The sequence below is a fragment of the Trichosurus vulpecula genome, chromosome 6, assembly GCF_011100635.1.
Source record: "Trichosurus vulpecula isolate mTriVul1 chromosome 6, mTriVul1.pri, whole genome shotgun sequence".
NCBI classification, from domain to species: domain Eukaryota; kingdom Metazoa; phylum Chordata; class Mammalia; order Diprotodontia; family Phalangeridae; genus Trichosurus; species Trichosurus vulpecula.
In genome coordinates, this window is record NC_050578.1 from 139643792 (window position 1) to 139660462 (window position 16671).

Here is a 16671-nt window from a genome sequence, read left to right on the forward strand (position 1 = left end):
AGCTGTCGAGGAATCACAGCTATAAAGAGGAAGTGGATGTTTGTTCTATTATATTTCAAAGATATATTTTTCCTCACTCCATTTTTAGAGTAGAGATATTGTGCCTTGAACTTCTTTCATTTTGTAGCCACTGAGATCTTGAGTAGTTGGTAGAATCCCTGGATTTCTCTAAGTACTTTATGGAGTCGGTATAACTTTGGCCAAATCCTCTGGTGCCCAAAGTCGGCATCCTACCTACCTTCTGCTTCAAGATGTCATGCAGGAAGCCATGTGCTGCTGGCTTTTTTTCCCCATCACACTGGTAGGTTTAGCTCCTCTTTTCCCCTTCCCCAAATGTCAGTGAAATATTCCTCTCCTCATTCTTCGGTTTTGTTTATCCTCTTCAAATATCATTGGTGGGCATCAGCAAAATCCAATACATCCTCAGTCTGTCAGTTTGGTAGAGCAGTGGTTAAAGTTCAAAGCCTGGAGTCAGGAAGACTTGAGTTTAAATCTGACTTCAGACATTTACTAGATGTGTAACCTCTCTCTGCCTCAGTTTCTTTAACTGTAAAATGGGAATAATCATAGCACCTACCTCCCAGGATTTGGATGATCAAATGAGATAATACTCGTAAAGTGCTTGACACAGTGCCGGGCACATTGTAGGTGGATAAAAAGATACTTGTTTCCTTCCTTGCTTGAGGGAGCATTTATGTGCCTGGCACTGTGGTAGGTACTACAGAGATGAGAATGAAATAACCCTGCCACCGAGGAGTTTACCTTTTATCAAGGTTAGGGAGGTGGTGGGGGTCAGGAAGGGACAGCACATGCACAAATAAGTTAAATAAAAATAATTTAGAAATTTCATGGTGGAGAGGGAAGAGCACCTCCATCTGGGCTGTGGTAGGCATGATTGTTCTGCTAGTAGCTTTACTATGTGTACATTTACATGACTCAGTTTATCTTCTACCATGACCTAGCGTCTATTGATTCTTTATTCTTCTAGTATTCTTATATGCTCTCTGTACCATTATATGCCTACAGTATCTTGTCCCCAGTAATCTTCTTCCTGTCTCTGTTGAATCCTATCTGTCAGGCTCCTTATTCCTCCTCCAATATCCTGCATCCTGAGCCAACATGCTTACAACAGCATATTCCTGAAAGAAAGCTGATGAGGTTACTGTAAATACCAGTATGCAAAAGGCCCTTCCCATATCACTTCCTTGGACTTGAGCCAGACTCTGCCCAGGGCCTTTTCATGCCAAACTTTAGCCCATTTGTCTCCTTGGCTGACAAAATGGATCATGTCGAATGAGTTGGTAAGGAGTAAGATCATTTCAGATGAATCATTTAAGACTTATAGGGCAGGTGAGGGACCTCTTTTCACTGTGGGCCAGGAGTAAACTTTTCTAAGACATCCTTATGATTCTATCATCTTCCTTTTGGAAGTTTAGTTTTGAGAGGATTTAAATATAATTTCCAAAAAGGGGGAAAGACTTTTTAACGCCATAGATGAGAATGAGATTTTAACCCAGCTAGGGGCTGACTTAAATTCTTTTCATAATTTTCTATCTAAGCAGTTCGCTATAGACTATGTTACCAGTCATTAGATCATAATGAGAAACACTAATTATTGGACCTCCTTGGAAATTGACCAGGGCTAGTCAGCTCAATCAGAAATAGTATTTGGCCTAGTTCTGCAACGTCTGCTGGGGGAGGGGAAGAATGGTTCGACCCATCATTGCTGGATATCCCAGTTTACCCTCTATACTCACAGAAAAAGGGGAGAGGGGAAATAAAAAGGATTAAAAGTGAAATAAATTCTAGTTCTACTTTCCTCTTGAAATTTCCTCCTTCCTTCGACTAACCAAGAGGAAACTGAAAATCAGAGAGAGGAAAGGATATACCATTAGAGGGCACTTTTGCAATCCTAGAGAAGAAAACTCTATACTTTGCTTTGGGTTTGTTCTTAAGAAGAAATGCTTTTAGATAGTTATTTGAAGTGTCCAGTACTTACATTTGGTATCTGAGCTGTCCAGTGCTTACTCATAGTGATTGATAGCAGGAAAACATTTTCATTTTGTAGAAAAAAATGATTTAATTAAATATATGGATCTTCTTTCAAAGACAATCAAAGTAAGGTTTTATTTCGAATAAAAGATACATTGGCAATAATTCATATTTTAGGAGAAGTGTTTATGGTTTCACAGATAAGTAATGTAAAAATTACAAATTAACCTTTGACTTAATTAATGAACTAATTATTCAATGCTGTAGAAGGGAGAACGCGGTAAGTTTTCTCAATAATATATGAATTTCAAAAGGTCACCTCTTTGTATTTTTAATTGAAATTTGACATCATAAAATGCTTATTAGAATGGACACTAGAAAGAAAGGAAGAAAATAATTATATTTTTAGAGACCACCAATGCAGAAAACACTTTGAAATTAGCATTAAGTGTCTAAAATGTTAAATTATTAAGGCAAAGATCAAAATCAATCATCAGATTAGTTAGAAGGAGAAAGACAGCAATATGGTAAAGTTTAAGTTCAATTGTTTGAACCTTACCTTTTCAAAGAAGCTGTTTATGAGAAAAAAAATTGGAAGCAGATAATAGCAAAAACATAAATGTATACTATCACCATTTCCCTTGAAAGTGTAACTTATATAAAGAAGTTACAAGATTATAATTCTGATGCTGGAGTAGATGTCAAAAAACTTGACCCAACTAATCAATTAAATGCATCCCTGGGCATTTAACTCAGTACAAAAGTCCCTACAATTAAAATATTAGCTTCTTTCTTCTGGAACAAGAATATACAGCAGTTTCTCTAAGAAAATATTCCCCTGTTGGAGGAGTGTTTGACTAGGAGTAAGGAAGAACTGGGTTAAAATCCTGCCTCAGACCCTTCCTAGCAGTATGACCTTGAACAAGTCACTTAACCAGTACCTGCCTCAGTTTTCTCATCTGTAAAACTGGGGAGGGTGAACAAATGATTTATAAAGACCCTTCCAGCTCTAAATCCATGATCCTGTGAGACCTCATTATGATTAAAGTCAGATTTTATCAATAACTTGGATAAAGTCAGAGAAGACACATTAAATTAGTTGAATACACAAAGCAAGGAAATATGCACAATGCATTATATAGTCAAGATAATGGCTCAGAAATGATTCCAAAATGCCTAAATGTTGGATGGTAGACTCATGGCTTCTTTCATTGTTCTGTGAATGTGATTCTGATTCCCACAGGTGGCTGTGCTGACAAAGATATGAGATTAGTGACCTTTGGGGGCTCTGTATGTATTCATCACCAAGGGAAGGAAATCCAGGGGCTCTGTCCATATTCTGGGATTTCAGGGACTGAATTCAGGTCTCCCATCTCAGCACTTTGGAGCTGCCATACTCTGCTCAGGGGTTCATTCTGTTTCTGTCATTTAGACCTGTTGTTCTTTGTCTCTAGGGCAGCTGGGTGGCCCAGTGGATAGAGCGCTGTGTCTGGAGTCAGGAAGACTCTTCTTCCTGAGTTCAAATCTGGCCTCAGACACTTCCTAGTGTGTGATCCTGGGCAAGTCACTTCACCCTGTTTGCCTCAGTTTCCTCATCTGTAAAATGAGCTGGAGAAAGAAATGGCAACCCCTCAGTATCTTTGCCAAGAAAACCTCCAAATCGGGTCGTGGAGAGTCAGAAGTGACCGAAACAACCAAACCACAACATTTGCTCCCTCTTTGCAGGATGGTGCTGCTTCCCTGGGGTGTGCTCTGGCTGCTGGTACCCCTTGCTTCCTGGGCCCAGAAGTTACCGACTCGCGATGAAGAGCTGTTCCAGATGCAGATCCAGGATAAAGGGCAGTTTCACGATTCCTCGATGTTACCTGATGGAGCCGAGATCAGCAGCTATCTCTTTAGAGACACATCAAAAAGGTATTGCCCCTGCGGTTCTCTCTGTCCTTGTATCTTTATAAAGCACCCATAGAATATTGGATTAGAGATTTGATATAATAATAATAATAACAATAAACTGGCATTTTGGGGGCAGCTAGGTGGCGCAGTCAGTAGAGCACCGGCCCTGGAATCAGGAGGACTTGAGTTCAAATCCGGCCTCAAACACTTGACACATGTACTAGCTGTGTGACCTTGGGCAAGTCACTTAACCCCAACTGCCCTGCCAAAAAGCAAAAAAAAAAAAAATAAACTGGCATTTAAAATTTGAAAAGTCCCTTTCCATGCTGCTTCCTTTGATTCTCACAACCCTGGAAGAAGGTGCTATTAGAATCCTCATTTTACAGATGAGGATACTGAGGCAGACAGAGGTTAAGTGATGCCCAGGGTCATGCAGCTAGTGTCTGAGGCAGGATTTGAACTCAGGTCTTCCTGACTCTAGACCCACTGCTCTATCAACTGTACCGCCTAGTTGCCTTAGGTTCGATGTAGGTGGACTGCTTTGGCTTTATATCATTAGAGCTTAGCACAGTGCCTGGCACACAGTAAGCACTTAATGAAAAAGCTTACTCTGCCATCTACCCGTTTCTCATTCTACCTTTTTTATCTATAACCCTGTCATCTATATCCATCTATTATTTATCACCTATCTATCCATCCAAGCATCTCCCTGTTTATTTATGTAGCTATAATTTAGAGATATAACTCAGATCGTTAATTTACAAATGTTTACAGCTGTAGTTTGTCATCTATTTTATTTATCGACTGACCGATGAAGGTAGCATGGTTGCATGGTGGATAGGATGCTGGGAGTCAGGAGGACCAGAGTTCAAATCCAGCCTCAGATACTTGCTAGCTGCATGACCACAGGCAAATCATTTCTCCTTCAGTCTCAGTTTCCTCCTCTATAGAATGGGAATTATAATAAGACCTACCTCCTAGGGTTGTTTTGAGGCTCGAACGAGGTATTTGTAATAGTACTTCGCAAATCTTAAATGTGTGTAATGTTAGCTGTTGCTATCATTGATATACGACGCCTCTTTATTGAAAAAAGAAAAATGTTTTTTTTTTCCCTTGGAGCTCTATAATGACGTGTGATGATATTTTCAAATTTATGTCGTGGTATGAGCTTGGACACCAAGTTGTGAAAAGCCCAAGAGTTCTTTACCTCACATGGGGTCCTGCTCCATCGGGAAAAAAATCAGCTAAGAGGGCTACAGTTTCCTCATTTCTCACTCTATTTTTTTAGCATGAGCTTAGTGGTGATGACCTCCCAAGAGGCAGATTGTAGCCCACATGTCTGCACATCCTAGGAGACTCTCATCCATGGCTTGTTAGGAATTTGCCAAAGGGACTCCACCTAGTATGATGGGGGCCTTCTTCACTCTCTTGATATTGAAGGGATGCCATTGGGGAATGTGGGCCAACCACCCATTATCTTCCACTTTTATTCCACGGCACAGTCTCACAATGTACGTTCCTTGTAAGTAGGGATGGTTTCATTCATCCTATTGATTTAGAGTGCCTGTCAAATAGTAGGTATTTAATAAATGCTTATTAATGTATTTCTTCCCCCTCTCCCAGGTATTTCTTTGTGGTTGAAGAAGACAACACCCCTCTATCTGTTACAGTAACACCATGTGATGCCCCTTTGGAATGGAAGCTGAGCCTGCAAGAGCTGCCTGAGGAAGCCAGTGGGGAAAGCTCAGGTGAGGAAGAAAAAACATACTGCTGCTCTTCCTCCCCTGGCTGGACCTTGAGTCACTGGCATCCCATTAAGAGGAGGACAGAGCACCTGGCTCCCTGATAAAACATCAGGGACCACTGGGTTTGGAAAATTCTGGTCAGCATTCCAGGGATAAAGAGGGACTTTCTGCTCTCTCTTAAAAAAAACATATACACAAGAACATATATACATATATGTATATTAATATGCATACATGTGAGCATGTATATACATGTATGCCGGTGAGTGGCTTGGTCCTCTTATGGTAGGGACCCTGGAGCCAATGCACATTCCTACTGAATTCCTATCCAGTGGCACACAAAGTGCTGCATGTCCCTTGTAGTGTAGGAGCAGCCTTGGCCTCACAGACCTTGGCTTCTGCACCGTAGGCTCCTGCCTTGGCTTTGGCCATTACTTTGGCTTCTGCCTTGTGGGCCTCTTCTTCTGCATCAGGCATGTCCGTATTGTTCCTCTTCCTCTAGGTCACTCATGTGTCTTTGAGAATTTACAGCTCCCTGCTCCTATGGGAAGAATTTGTTTTCTGTTCATAATTTCTTACAGCATACAGATATTCCATCATATTTGCGTACCATATTTTATTTAGATATTCTCCAATCTAGGAACATTTATCTTGTTTCTAATTCTTTGCTAGCACAAAAAAGTGCTGCTAGTAATATTTTGATATATTTGTTATTCAGTTATATCCAATTCTTTGTGACCCCATTTGGGGTTTTCTTGGCAAAGATACTAGAGTAGTTTGCCATTTCCTTCTCCAGCTCACTTTACAGATGAGGACACTGAAGCAAACAGGGTTAAGTGACTTGTCCAGGGTCACACAGCTAGGACATGTCTGAGGTGGGATTTGAACTAAAGAAGATGAGTGTTACTGACTCCAAGCCCAGTACTCCATCCACTGCACCACCCACCTGCCCAATTTTGTTATATGTGGGATCTTTGTGTCTGTCTTTGCCCTCCTTGTGGAATATGCTTAGCAGTGAAATCCCTGGGTCAAAAAATGACATTTTATTCACTTTGTTGGCCCAATTCCAAATGACTTCACAGAATTTTTGGACCAATTCACAGCTCCAGCAGGATGTTATGATATCTGGGTTTCTGAGAGGGACTGTTTGCAATTGGTCATTGTCATCGTCATCGTTGTCAATCAGAAGTACTGCTTTTAACACATATTAGCTGTGCGACTCCTGGAAATCACTGAATTTCTCATTTCCCTAGTCATGCATTTTCTGAGAACAAAAATTACAGAGTCAGTGCCAACCACCATTAACAGAAGGCACTCCTCCATCTGAGAGTTACCTCTGTCAATGAAATCACAGGTCTAGTCTCTGTCCTCCATTCCTTTATTAATTCAGTAATCACTGTATTGGTTATATAAATTTATAAATTTCTATAGCCTAAAGGTTAATACTATCAACTTATAGAACCCAGTTTTCCAGGGTGAACAGTAGGTCTCCACAGGTGAAGGAAATTAGATTATTTCTTTCTTCAACCAAGCAACTCTGCATGATCTGACAAGGATGGGATGGGGGAGAGAGAGAGAGAGAGAGAGAGAGGGAGAGAGAGAGAGAGAGGGAGGGAGGTAGAGAGAGAGAGAGAGAGAGAGAGAGAGAGAGAGAGAGAGAGAGAGAGAGAGAGAGAGAGAAAGAGAGAGAGAGAGAGAGAATGTATGCTGAGTTGACTACAAATTTGTGATTTCTAATCTCAAACGGGCCCTCACTGCAACAGAGCAACTCTTCCTTTCTTACCTAAGTGATTCACTCTCCCCCGCTCCCACCACAGTGACTGTTCTAAACCTTCTTGTTTTCTTCAGGTTCCCTATGCTACCTCTCCTATCCCTCTCAGAGCTAAGGACCACAACCCCTCCTTCCCTGTAAAGATTAGGGCCATTCCCCAAGAGGCCTCCTCCCCTCCTCCTCATGTCCCATCCCTCCGACATCTTGTGTCACTTCTCCTTCACTCCTGTCTAGCTGTTTACAAAGACAAAGCCATCTCCGTGCAAAAGTGATCCTCTTCTGTCTTATTCTCTCCAGCGTATTGCTCTATCAACTCCCTCCCACCATATTTATTCCATTTTTAAAAAACAAAACAAAAGAAACAAACAACAACAAAAACCAAAGCCCTGAGTTGATCCAGCCATCCATGGAAGCTAGCATACCGTGTATCTCTCCTTCTTGAAAAAGTGGTCTCCACTTCCTCTCTTCTCAGTCTCTTCTGAACTCTTTGTTCTCTGGCCTCTAACTTTCTTGTTTGGCTGAAACTGCTCCCTCAAAAATAACCAGGGATCTCTCTATTATCAAACCCAATGGCCTTTTCACACTCCTTGACCTTCTTGACCTCTCTGGGGCATTTGACACTGTTTATCACCTTCACATTCTGGATATCCTCTCTCCTCGGAGTTTTCATAACCCTTCTCTCTCCTGTTTCTCTTCCTGACTCTCTGACATCTTCTTATCAGTCTTCTTTGCTGGCACATCACCTGCATCATCCTCCCTCACAGACGACTTATCTGGGAGGAAAATCTGATTCATGTGCAAGATTGACCAGCTGTCTTCTGAGCTCCCTTTGAAATCAGAGATTTTATGATTTAGATTTTGTCTTCAAGTCTAACCCATAGACATTTCATGGACTAAACCATTGCTTAATAAATAGTATTGATACAGCAACTTGAAGCTTTCAAAGTACTTTATATAATTTATTTCATTCAATCCTATGAAGTAGGTATCATCCCCCCACCAATTTTGCAGTTGAGGAAAGTGAGTCTGAGTCAGCCTCACTTTCCTCATCTGTAAAATGCTTCCAACACTTACTTAGCTGTGTGACCACACAGCTAAGTAAATGTTGGAAGAAGAATTCAAAGTAAGGTTTCCTTGACTCCAAGTCCAGTGTTTTATTTACTGTGCTACCTAGCTGCCTCATTTCTTCCTTCTTTCCTTCTTCCTTCCTTCCTTCCTTCCTTCCTTCTTTCCTTCCTTCCTTCCTTCCTTCCTTCCTTCCTTCCTTCCTTCCTTCCTTCCTTCCTTCCTTCCTTCCTTCTTTCCTTCCTTCCTTCTTTCCTTCTTTCCTTCCTTCTTTCCAGCTTTTCTCTCTCTCTCTCTCTCTCTCTCTCTCTCTCTCTCTCTCTCTCTCATTATCTGGGACAGCTAGGTGGTGCTTGAAATCAGGAAGACATCCTCAGGAGTTGAAATCTGGCCTCAGACACTTTCTAACTGTGTGACCCTGGGCAAAGTCTCTTAACCCGGTTTGCCTCAGTTAATCATCTGTAAAACGAACTGGAGAAGGTAATGGTAAAGCACTCCAATATCTCTGCCAAGAAAACTGCAAAATGGGGTCATTAAGAGTCAGACATGACTGAAAAACAACATCTGTCTATCAATCATGTATCTTAATAAATAAAACAATTTTCATTGAAAAAGAAGACATGGCCAAACAATAACTTCAAGCCTTTGTTTCTTTTCTTTATCAGTACTTCTTGGAGCCTTTTGCACAGAAACTGATCCATATATCAGGTGTCAATGTATAAATAGTTTTAAATCCCTGGCCATACAAAAAAAGGATGTGGGCCAGATTTGGCCTTCGAGTTATAATTTGTCAATGTGGGGCACAAATCATTAGAGTTTAGATCTGGAAAGGGGTGGTAAGGATTATTTTGCTCAATTCCCTTCATTTTGAACAGCAGAGAATTAAGTCAAATAAAAGTCAAATGACTTCATCAAAGTCACGGAGGCCCTACTTGCCAGAGCTGGGGTCTAAACCCAAGTTCATTGTGCTAGGCTGCAGTTATTTTTTCCATATATTTGCCTTTCTATTAGCTGCCAAATATGGACAATTTATCTTGTCCTGTAAGAGGCATGAGACACCTGCCTTTTAAAATATGTCTCTGCTTGTGTTTTCTAGGTGAACCAGAACCACTTGAGCAGCAGAAGCAGCAGATAATTAGTGAGGATGGCACCGAGTTATTCTCCTACAAAGGGAATGATGTGGAATCTTTTATGTCTTCAAGTTCACCTTCTGGCTTGTACCAGTTGGAGCTTCTCTCCACTGAGAAGGATACCCATTTTAAAGTCTATGCCACCACCACGCCAGAGTCTGACCAGCCCTACCCTGAGTTGCCCTATGATCCACGAGTGGATGTTACCTCTCTGGGACACACCACAGTGACTTTGGTATGGAAACCCAGCCCCACTGCCTCACTGCTCAAACAGCCCATTCAGTATTGTGTGGTCATCAACAGAGAGCATAATTTCAAGAGTCTCTGTGCTGTGGAGGCCAAGATGACTGCTGATGATGCCTTTATGATGGCACCCAAACCTGGGCTGGATTTCAGTCCATTTGACTTTGCCCATTTTGGATTTCGTTCAGAGAATGGCCCTGGCAGAGAGCGGGGCTTCTCGGGCAAGCCAGTCCCCAAGCTGGGGCGACATATCTACTCCAAGGCCAAGGTGGACATTCAGAAGATCTGCATTGGGAACAAGAATATCTATACAGTGTCTGACCTGAAGCCTGACACACAGTATTATTTTGATGTGTTTGTGGTCAAAGTACCCAGCAACACAAGCACTGCTTACATTGGCACCTTTGCCAGAACCAAAGAGGAAGCCAAGCAGAAGACAGTGGACCTCAAAGATGGCAAAGTCACTGATGTGTTCATCAAGAGAAAAGGCACCAAGTTTCTCCGGTTTGCTCCTGTCTCATCTCATCAAAAAGTCACCTTCTTTGTTCACTCCTGCCTGGACATAATTCAGATCCAAGTGAGGAGAGATGGGAAACTTCTTTTGTCCCAGAATGTGGAAGGTGTCCATCAGTTTCAGCTTCGGGGGAAACCAAAAGCCAAATATCTCATTAAGCTGAAGGGAAACAAGAAGGGGGCCTCCATGCTGAAGATCCTGGCGACCACACGGCTCCATAAGCAGTCATTCCCCTCCCTCCCTGAAGACACAAGGATTAAGGCCTTCGACAAGCTCCGTACATGTTCTTCAGCCACAGTGGCCTGGTTGGGCACTCAGGAAAGAAACAAGTTTTGCATCTATAGAAAGGAAGTGGATGATAACTACAATGAAAACCAAAAGAAAAGAGAACAGAATCAGTGCCTAGGGCCAGAAACGAGAAAGAAATCAGAGAAGGTTCTCTGTAAGTATTTCCACAGCCAAAACTTACAGAAGGCAGTGACCACTGAAACAATTAAAGGCCTCCAACCTGGCCGATCTTACCTTATTGATGTTTATGTCATTGGGCATGGAGGGCACTCAGTGAAATATCTGAGTAAAGTCGTGAAAACAAGGAAATTCTGCTAGTGACTTGGCACCAAGAAATGAACTTTGGGGAAGTCAAGGTGAACAGTAACCCACTTTATGTGTAAACAATGGACTATCACACAGCTGAGGGAAGTTGTGTCCTGTATTTGTACTGTGTAAGAAAAGATATCAACTTGTATATTTATGTTTACCTATGCCATTGTCATATGGGACTGTGCCAGGTGCTCCTGGATGGCATCTGGAAGAGATGTATTACTGGGTGGTCCAGTTCCCCACTGGACTCTTGGTTTACATCAACAGCTGCAGGAAATGTGGAAGGAATCTCCTGCCATCCTTTGCTCTCACACTGCATGAACTGCTTCTAAGTTATCTTATTACTTCAAACTCTGGAAGATGTTGTTCATTAGGCGCACATACACACGCACACATACACACACACGCACACACAAATGCTCTCTGTAGATCCTAGGTTGTCTGTAAATTATTTTATAAAGTCTTGTTTTAAATGTTGGTGTTTTTATGATTGTAAACAATTAAATTCTTGCCATGTCTAATTACCAACCTAATATCAGCCTGTACTCTGGTAGCTTTCATCACAATTCCAAATTCCTGTCTGGTTGAGTTTGATGTTTAAATGCCGTACCATGTACAAAGCTGACATATCTTATATTCCTGTACATAAAATTAAAAATCTTAGATTATATATTCTTCCTTCTCTCATTGTTTTCTCGGCAGGAGAAACAGCCTCCTGGTGGAATGAAATCACTGCTCTGGCCCTTTCTGTAACATGGCACCTAAAACATCTTTTTCTTTTAGTTAAGAAGGCGTGTTAAATCTCCCTCAAGTTATGGATGCATTAACGAAAGCTGTTAAGATGTGTAATTTGACGTTGAACAGAAGCCAGCTGCCGTGGAAGTTGAGAACTCTTCCAAATAATTGTTAAAAGGACCAGACCTGTCAGCCAGACACTGTAGCTCAGCAAACATTAAACAAATATTGCTCAGGACTTAAAATGGGTCCTGTTCTAAACATCTGTCTTTAAGGACAATGTATGGGTGTTCAAAGGGGTTTCCATTTGCTTAATTAAAGATTAGCAAAGCAATTATTTTGATTTCTGGATAAAACAATTCAGTCACTTCCAATTGAGCCTGTGCTAAATAATGGAAAAAATAGAGTAATCGTCGTTACTTTTATTTTGAAATAGCATTTTACTGTAGTTCTGGAGTGACTTTTCAGAAGATAGATTAGAATTAGGGCAATGTTTAAAGAGAGAAAGAAAATTCTGGAATCACACAGTTTATCCACACATATAAAGAATCCTAAAGAGCATGGAGGAAAAATTGCTAGACTGGGCATTAATAATGGCTAACATTAACATGGGGCATTAATTTGGGGCAGGTAGGTGGCACAGTGGATAAAGCACTGGGCCCAGAGTCAAAAAGACGCATCTTCCTGAGTTCAAATCTGGCCTCAGATACTTACTAGCTATGTGATCCTGGACAAATGCCTTAATGCTATTTGCCTCAGTTTCCTCATCTGTAAAATGACCTGGAGACAGAAACGGTAAACGATTCCAGAACCTTTACCAAGAAAACCCCACATGGGGTCACAAAGAGTTGGACATGACTGAAGTAGCTGAACAACAATCTATACCAAAAGTCCATGATATTTCTGCCAATGTCATACCTGATAATGAGAATAAGAGAGTCATGATTGACTTCGCTTTCGATGAACTTTATTCTACTGAAGAATTTGAAGTACTTGGTGCCCTTGGAAATGAATTTATTGAATTGGAATGCTATTGGAGCAGAGCTACTAAAATAGATGAACATAGAAGAAATTATGTGGGAAAGATTAATCTTTATGCCTTAATCCTTTCATTGTCTCCATACATCACATGAAGTGCCAAGCAAAAAGAATTGGCTTTGGAATCAGATGGCCTGATCTTAAATCCTACTTCTGGAACTCTACATCATTGGGGAAGTCACTTAATTTTTTGAGCCCAGTTTCTTTACTTGTAAAATGTGAGCATCAGACTAGATGACCGCAGAGAACCCTTCCAGTTCTAGATCTAGGACCCAAGCTCTCCCACCTTTCCCCCAGAATCTTTTCTAGGGATAATAAACTTTTGAGAATCAGACTTTTCCCCCATCTGAGCTTCTGGCCCTATCATCTCCTGGGGATAGTGTAACCTCTTGCCCCCTGAGTTCTGGCCCATGCTCTGCTATCAACTAGTCCTGCGATGCCCAAGAAGAACAGCAATAAGCCCAAAGTCACTTTTCTGTCTTGTAAAATGAAAGAGTTGGTCATGATGATCATGGTCCCTTCTAATTCTCAAATTCTAGAATTCTAAATCCTAGGAGCATAAAATGTGGAAAATTTGATTCCAGCTAATTATTCCATACGTAGATAACTTAGTTCTAAGAATTTTCTCAGAAACAAGCCATTTGTCCATCAAAGTGAGCTTCAGAATTTTCCATTGGCCATCATATTGTTGTATAGAGACATACTTTAGTAGTAAAATAATGATGATGATAAGAGTTCACATGTCCAAAATCACTTAAGGCTTGCCAAACATTTCACATACCATATATCATTTGATCTTCATATCAACTCTGTGAGATAGATGCTACTACTGAATAAATAGATGGATGGATGAATGGAAAAAATGAATGAATGAAAAAACTTTTATTAAGCACTTACTATGTTTTAAACACCTTTCTAAGTGCTTTAATTATAAAAGTAAAAAAATTCTGCCTCCAGGTAGTTTACATTTTAATGGGAGAAACAACACACAGAAAAGAGTAGCATTTAGGGAAGAACTTTTCAATGTGGAAAGAAAGGGACGATGAATGGGGCCAAAGGAGTTGGCAAGGGAACAATGATATAGTTGTTTGATTATAGTTCATGGTTCCAGAACTGGGTGCTGTTCATCCTTCATTTTGATGAGGACTGATGTCATTATGGGGTGATATCTTGACTTGTGCATGAATTGGATTTAAGTGAGGCAGTGTTGCACAGAGTCCTTGGCCTCACTCTCTCTTCCAGAGTCATTGGAGTCCAGTGGGAAGGCAAAAGTCAGGACAACTGGAGATGGCCCAGGATACAGTGGATGACTTTGGCATCTTTGATAGCTGGCCAAACTCTAAGCATTCCATAGTGCCTGCTTTAGCTTCCCTCCTGGCCATTGGAACAAATTGTTCTCATCTGTCCATTCCACCTAAGGGGAAGTCTTCACATGTTTGGGGTAGGCATCCACCTAACTTACTGACAGGTTTCAGGCCTGTTGGTTACCTTCAATTTGGTTAAGCCCACATGCTAAGATGGTTTTACCAGAATGTGGCCACTGTGCATACTCCAGCTTCTTGAAGCCACAGGCAAGAGTTGGGTGACAGGTGGACACCAAAGGTGGATGAACAGCCCTGAAAAGGGCTCAGGACACCCTCACACCAGAGGTGCTAGTCCTCCGTGAGCACCTCATCAATCATTTACTAAATAGGGTGTTTGTGTCACAGTGCCTTTTGTTAGAATATGTGTCTAGTGGCCATATCTCATGTAGACACATCTCGTACCTAAAAATGTTGGCTTTTGGCAATTAATCAGTAGAAATGAATTATTTTGAAAAAGTTCATTAATATTTTAGTTAAGTTTTCTTTTCCTATTTGCTTCACCACCTACAAAGCATGTTTGAAGGGAGAACTGGGTGTGGAAGTAGCAGGTTATTGGCAAAACATATAGAAAGGAAGAGGCAAAGACCAGACAGTCATAAGTAGAATGAACCATAGTTAGGGCTTTTCCTGAAATAGTAGCCTCTGATATCTCCATTTTATAGATGAAGAAACTGAGGCTAAGAAAGTTTAAGTGACATACTCAGGGTCATAAAGCTAATGCATGTCTGAGGGGAAGATTCAAACTCACATCTACCAGTACTTTATTCTGGCAACCTGAAGATGAGCCTTTCCAAGTGGAATGCATTGTTCCTTGGATAACATTTGTATTATTCCTGGATCTGAACTTGAAACCTTTCCCACTGGTTTAGACCAGATAGAATTTGGCAGGGCCCTTAAGAACACAAGGGCACCTCCTAACCATGGTTGAACACCAGAAAAAAACTTCTTTGGAGATTTATAAATGCCTTATGTTCAAACCCAAGTGATCTTTCACAAATCCATTGACCTTTTTTCAAATTTTTTGAAAATTAATAGCATGTTGATAATGAAGAAAAAAATACTATCAAGTCTATCTCTAATTTACTGCACAATGAGATTTTAGAAACCCTTTGGTCAGTTGGAGTAAAGCCAGAAAAGAAAGTTTCTAGCATAATCTAAGGAATCTAATTTCTCCTTAGTTTATAATTGAAATGCAAAATGGGCGATAGAAGAGTGACAGCTAAGATATATAAAGTCTTGAGAATAGACAGACACCAGGAAGAGAGGTTGGGAAAAGAGCAGATCTTTTCTCAGGACTTCCCTCACTTCTTAAGTGTGTGGACACACTGGTGGCATCAGCTTGAGTCTCCTGCTCTAAGATGTCTAGAGCCAATGTCTCTCCTTGATATCTCCCTTCTCTTTTTACAAGTCTTCTCCTTTCTCTTTTTTTCTGGTTCAGTATTAACTTGGTGTAATATGTTACCTCAGTATAATAGAATTATACTATTATATCACTTTTTTTCCTCAGCTTCTAGACACTCAGAATCTTGATCTGGTTCTGAAATACATGTTTCTCAGGACACAGATAAGTCTTTCAAATGATGACTTTGATCCATTGAGAAGATGCACAGATCCTGTTCACGCTGAGTTCTGACTGATTGATTCAGTCACGAAGTGTTTTTAACTTTAAGTGGGATGGGATAATTAATATAGTAACGTTACGCTAGATAACAAAAGAAATTCTATTCAAAATTGCTATGAAATGTTTAAAATATCTGGGAATTAATTTAACAGGATGCACAAAGGAATTATTTAAACAACTATAAAAAGTTCTTTATATAAACAAAGACAAATAATTGGAAAGGAATTAATTATACGTGCATTCTGTCCCAGCTTCCGATAAAGGGAGAAAATGTTTTCTGTCTCTTTAAAGAGAAAAACCTTTTCTTTTCTGCTTTTCTCATTCTGTCATTGTTAACCATGCCAAATTAATGGTGGTGACTGACCTTTCTTTATATCAGTGAGAATAAATGTATTGCATAGAAAGTGAACAATTGGGGCATCAGAAGAGGATACTCAGAGAAAGGGTGGAGAGTCGTTCACCCACAAGGGATGGGGGGAAAAGATAAAAAATGGTGTGAGGTGCTGGTATGTTTGACTCAGGAGCCTGCTCCAACATCGGCTGCTTCCTCTACCATATTACATGGCTTGCATCTTTGCTGGCATTTCTCCTTGGGCTCCAAGACCTCAAATCCTGAAGCACAGGTGTGGGTCATTACACAGATCCCTGTTTGAATGATCTAGGATACAGATCTGGCCCCGGCATGATTACTGCAGCTTTCCCCTTGTCTCACATCCCAGTGATAAGAGACGGATTATTTCTCCTTGTTGTCTCCACAGTGAAAGGTTTAATATCAGGGGACCTAGGAAGTCTTGTTAAAAAACAATCTGCTCAGCTACCATAGTTACTTGCTGCACTTCATGGTCCCATGGCAACCTTGTGAGCCAGGACTACACAAATATTGACCGTTGAACCTTTTTTCCCCTGCAATTCCATAGTGAAAGCATAAATGATATCTAAACAACCCATTACATTATTAGT

At 40.7% G+C, this 16671-nt stretch overlaps 1 protein-coding gene across 2 annotated transcripts in view; it reads left to right on the forward strand.

The window, feature by feature from the left end:
- NDNF (neuron derived neurotrophic factor) overlaps positions 1 to 11622 on the forward strand; it is a 41328-nt gene extending 29706 nt beyond the window's left edge. Inside the window, exons 2-4 of one of the 2 annotated variants that reach the window (XM_036762531.1) lie at positions 3718 to 3906; positions 5509 to 5633; positions 9563 to 11622. In XM_036762531.1, the coding sequence (XP_036618426.1) occupies positions 3719 to 3906; positions 5509 to 5633; positions 9563 to 10959 (1710 nt within the window). In that variant the 5' untranslated portion in view covers position 3718 and the 3' untranslated portion in view covers positions 10960 to 11622. The remainder of the gene's footprint in view (positions 1 to 3717; positions 3907 to 5508; positions 5634 to 9562) is intronic. The other variant, XM_036762532.1, reaches the window with a different exon arrangement.
- Positions 11623 to 16671: the final 5049 nt, after the last annotated feature.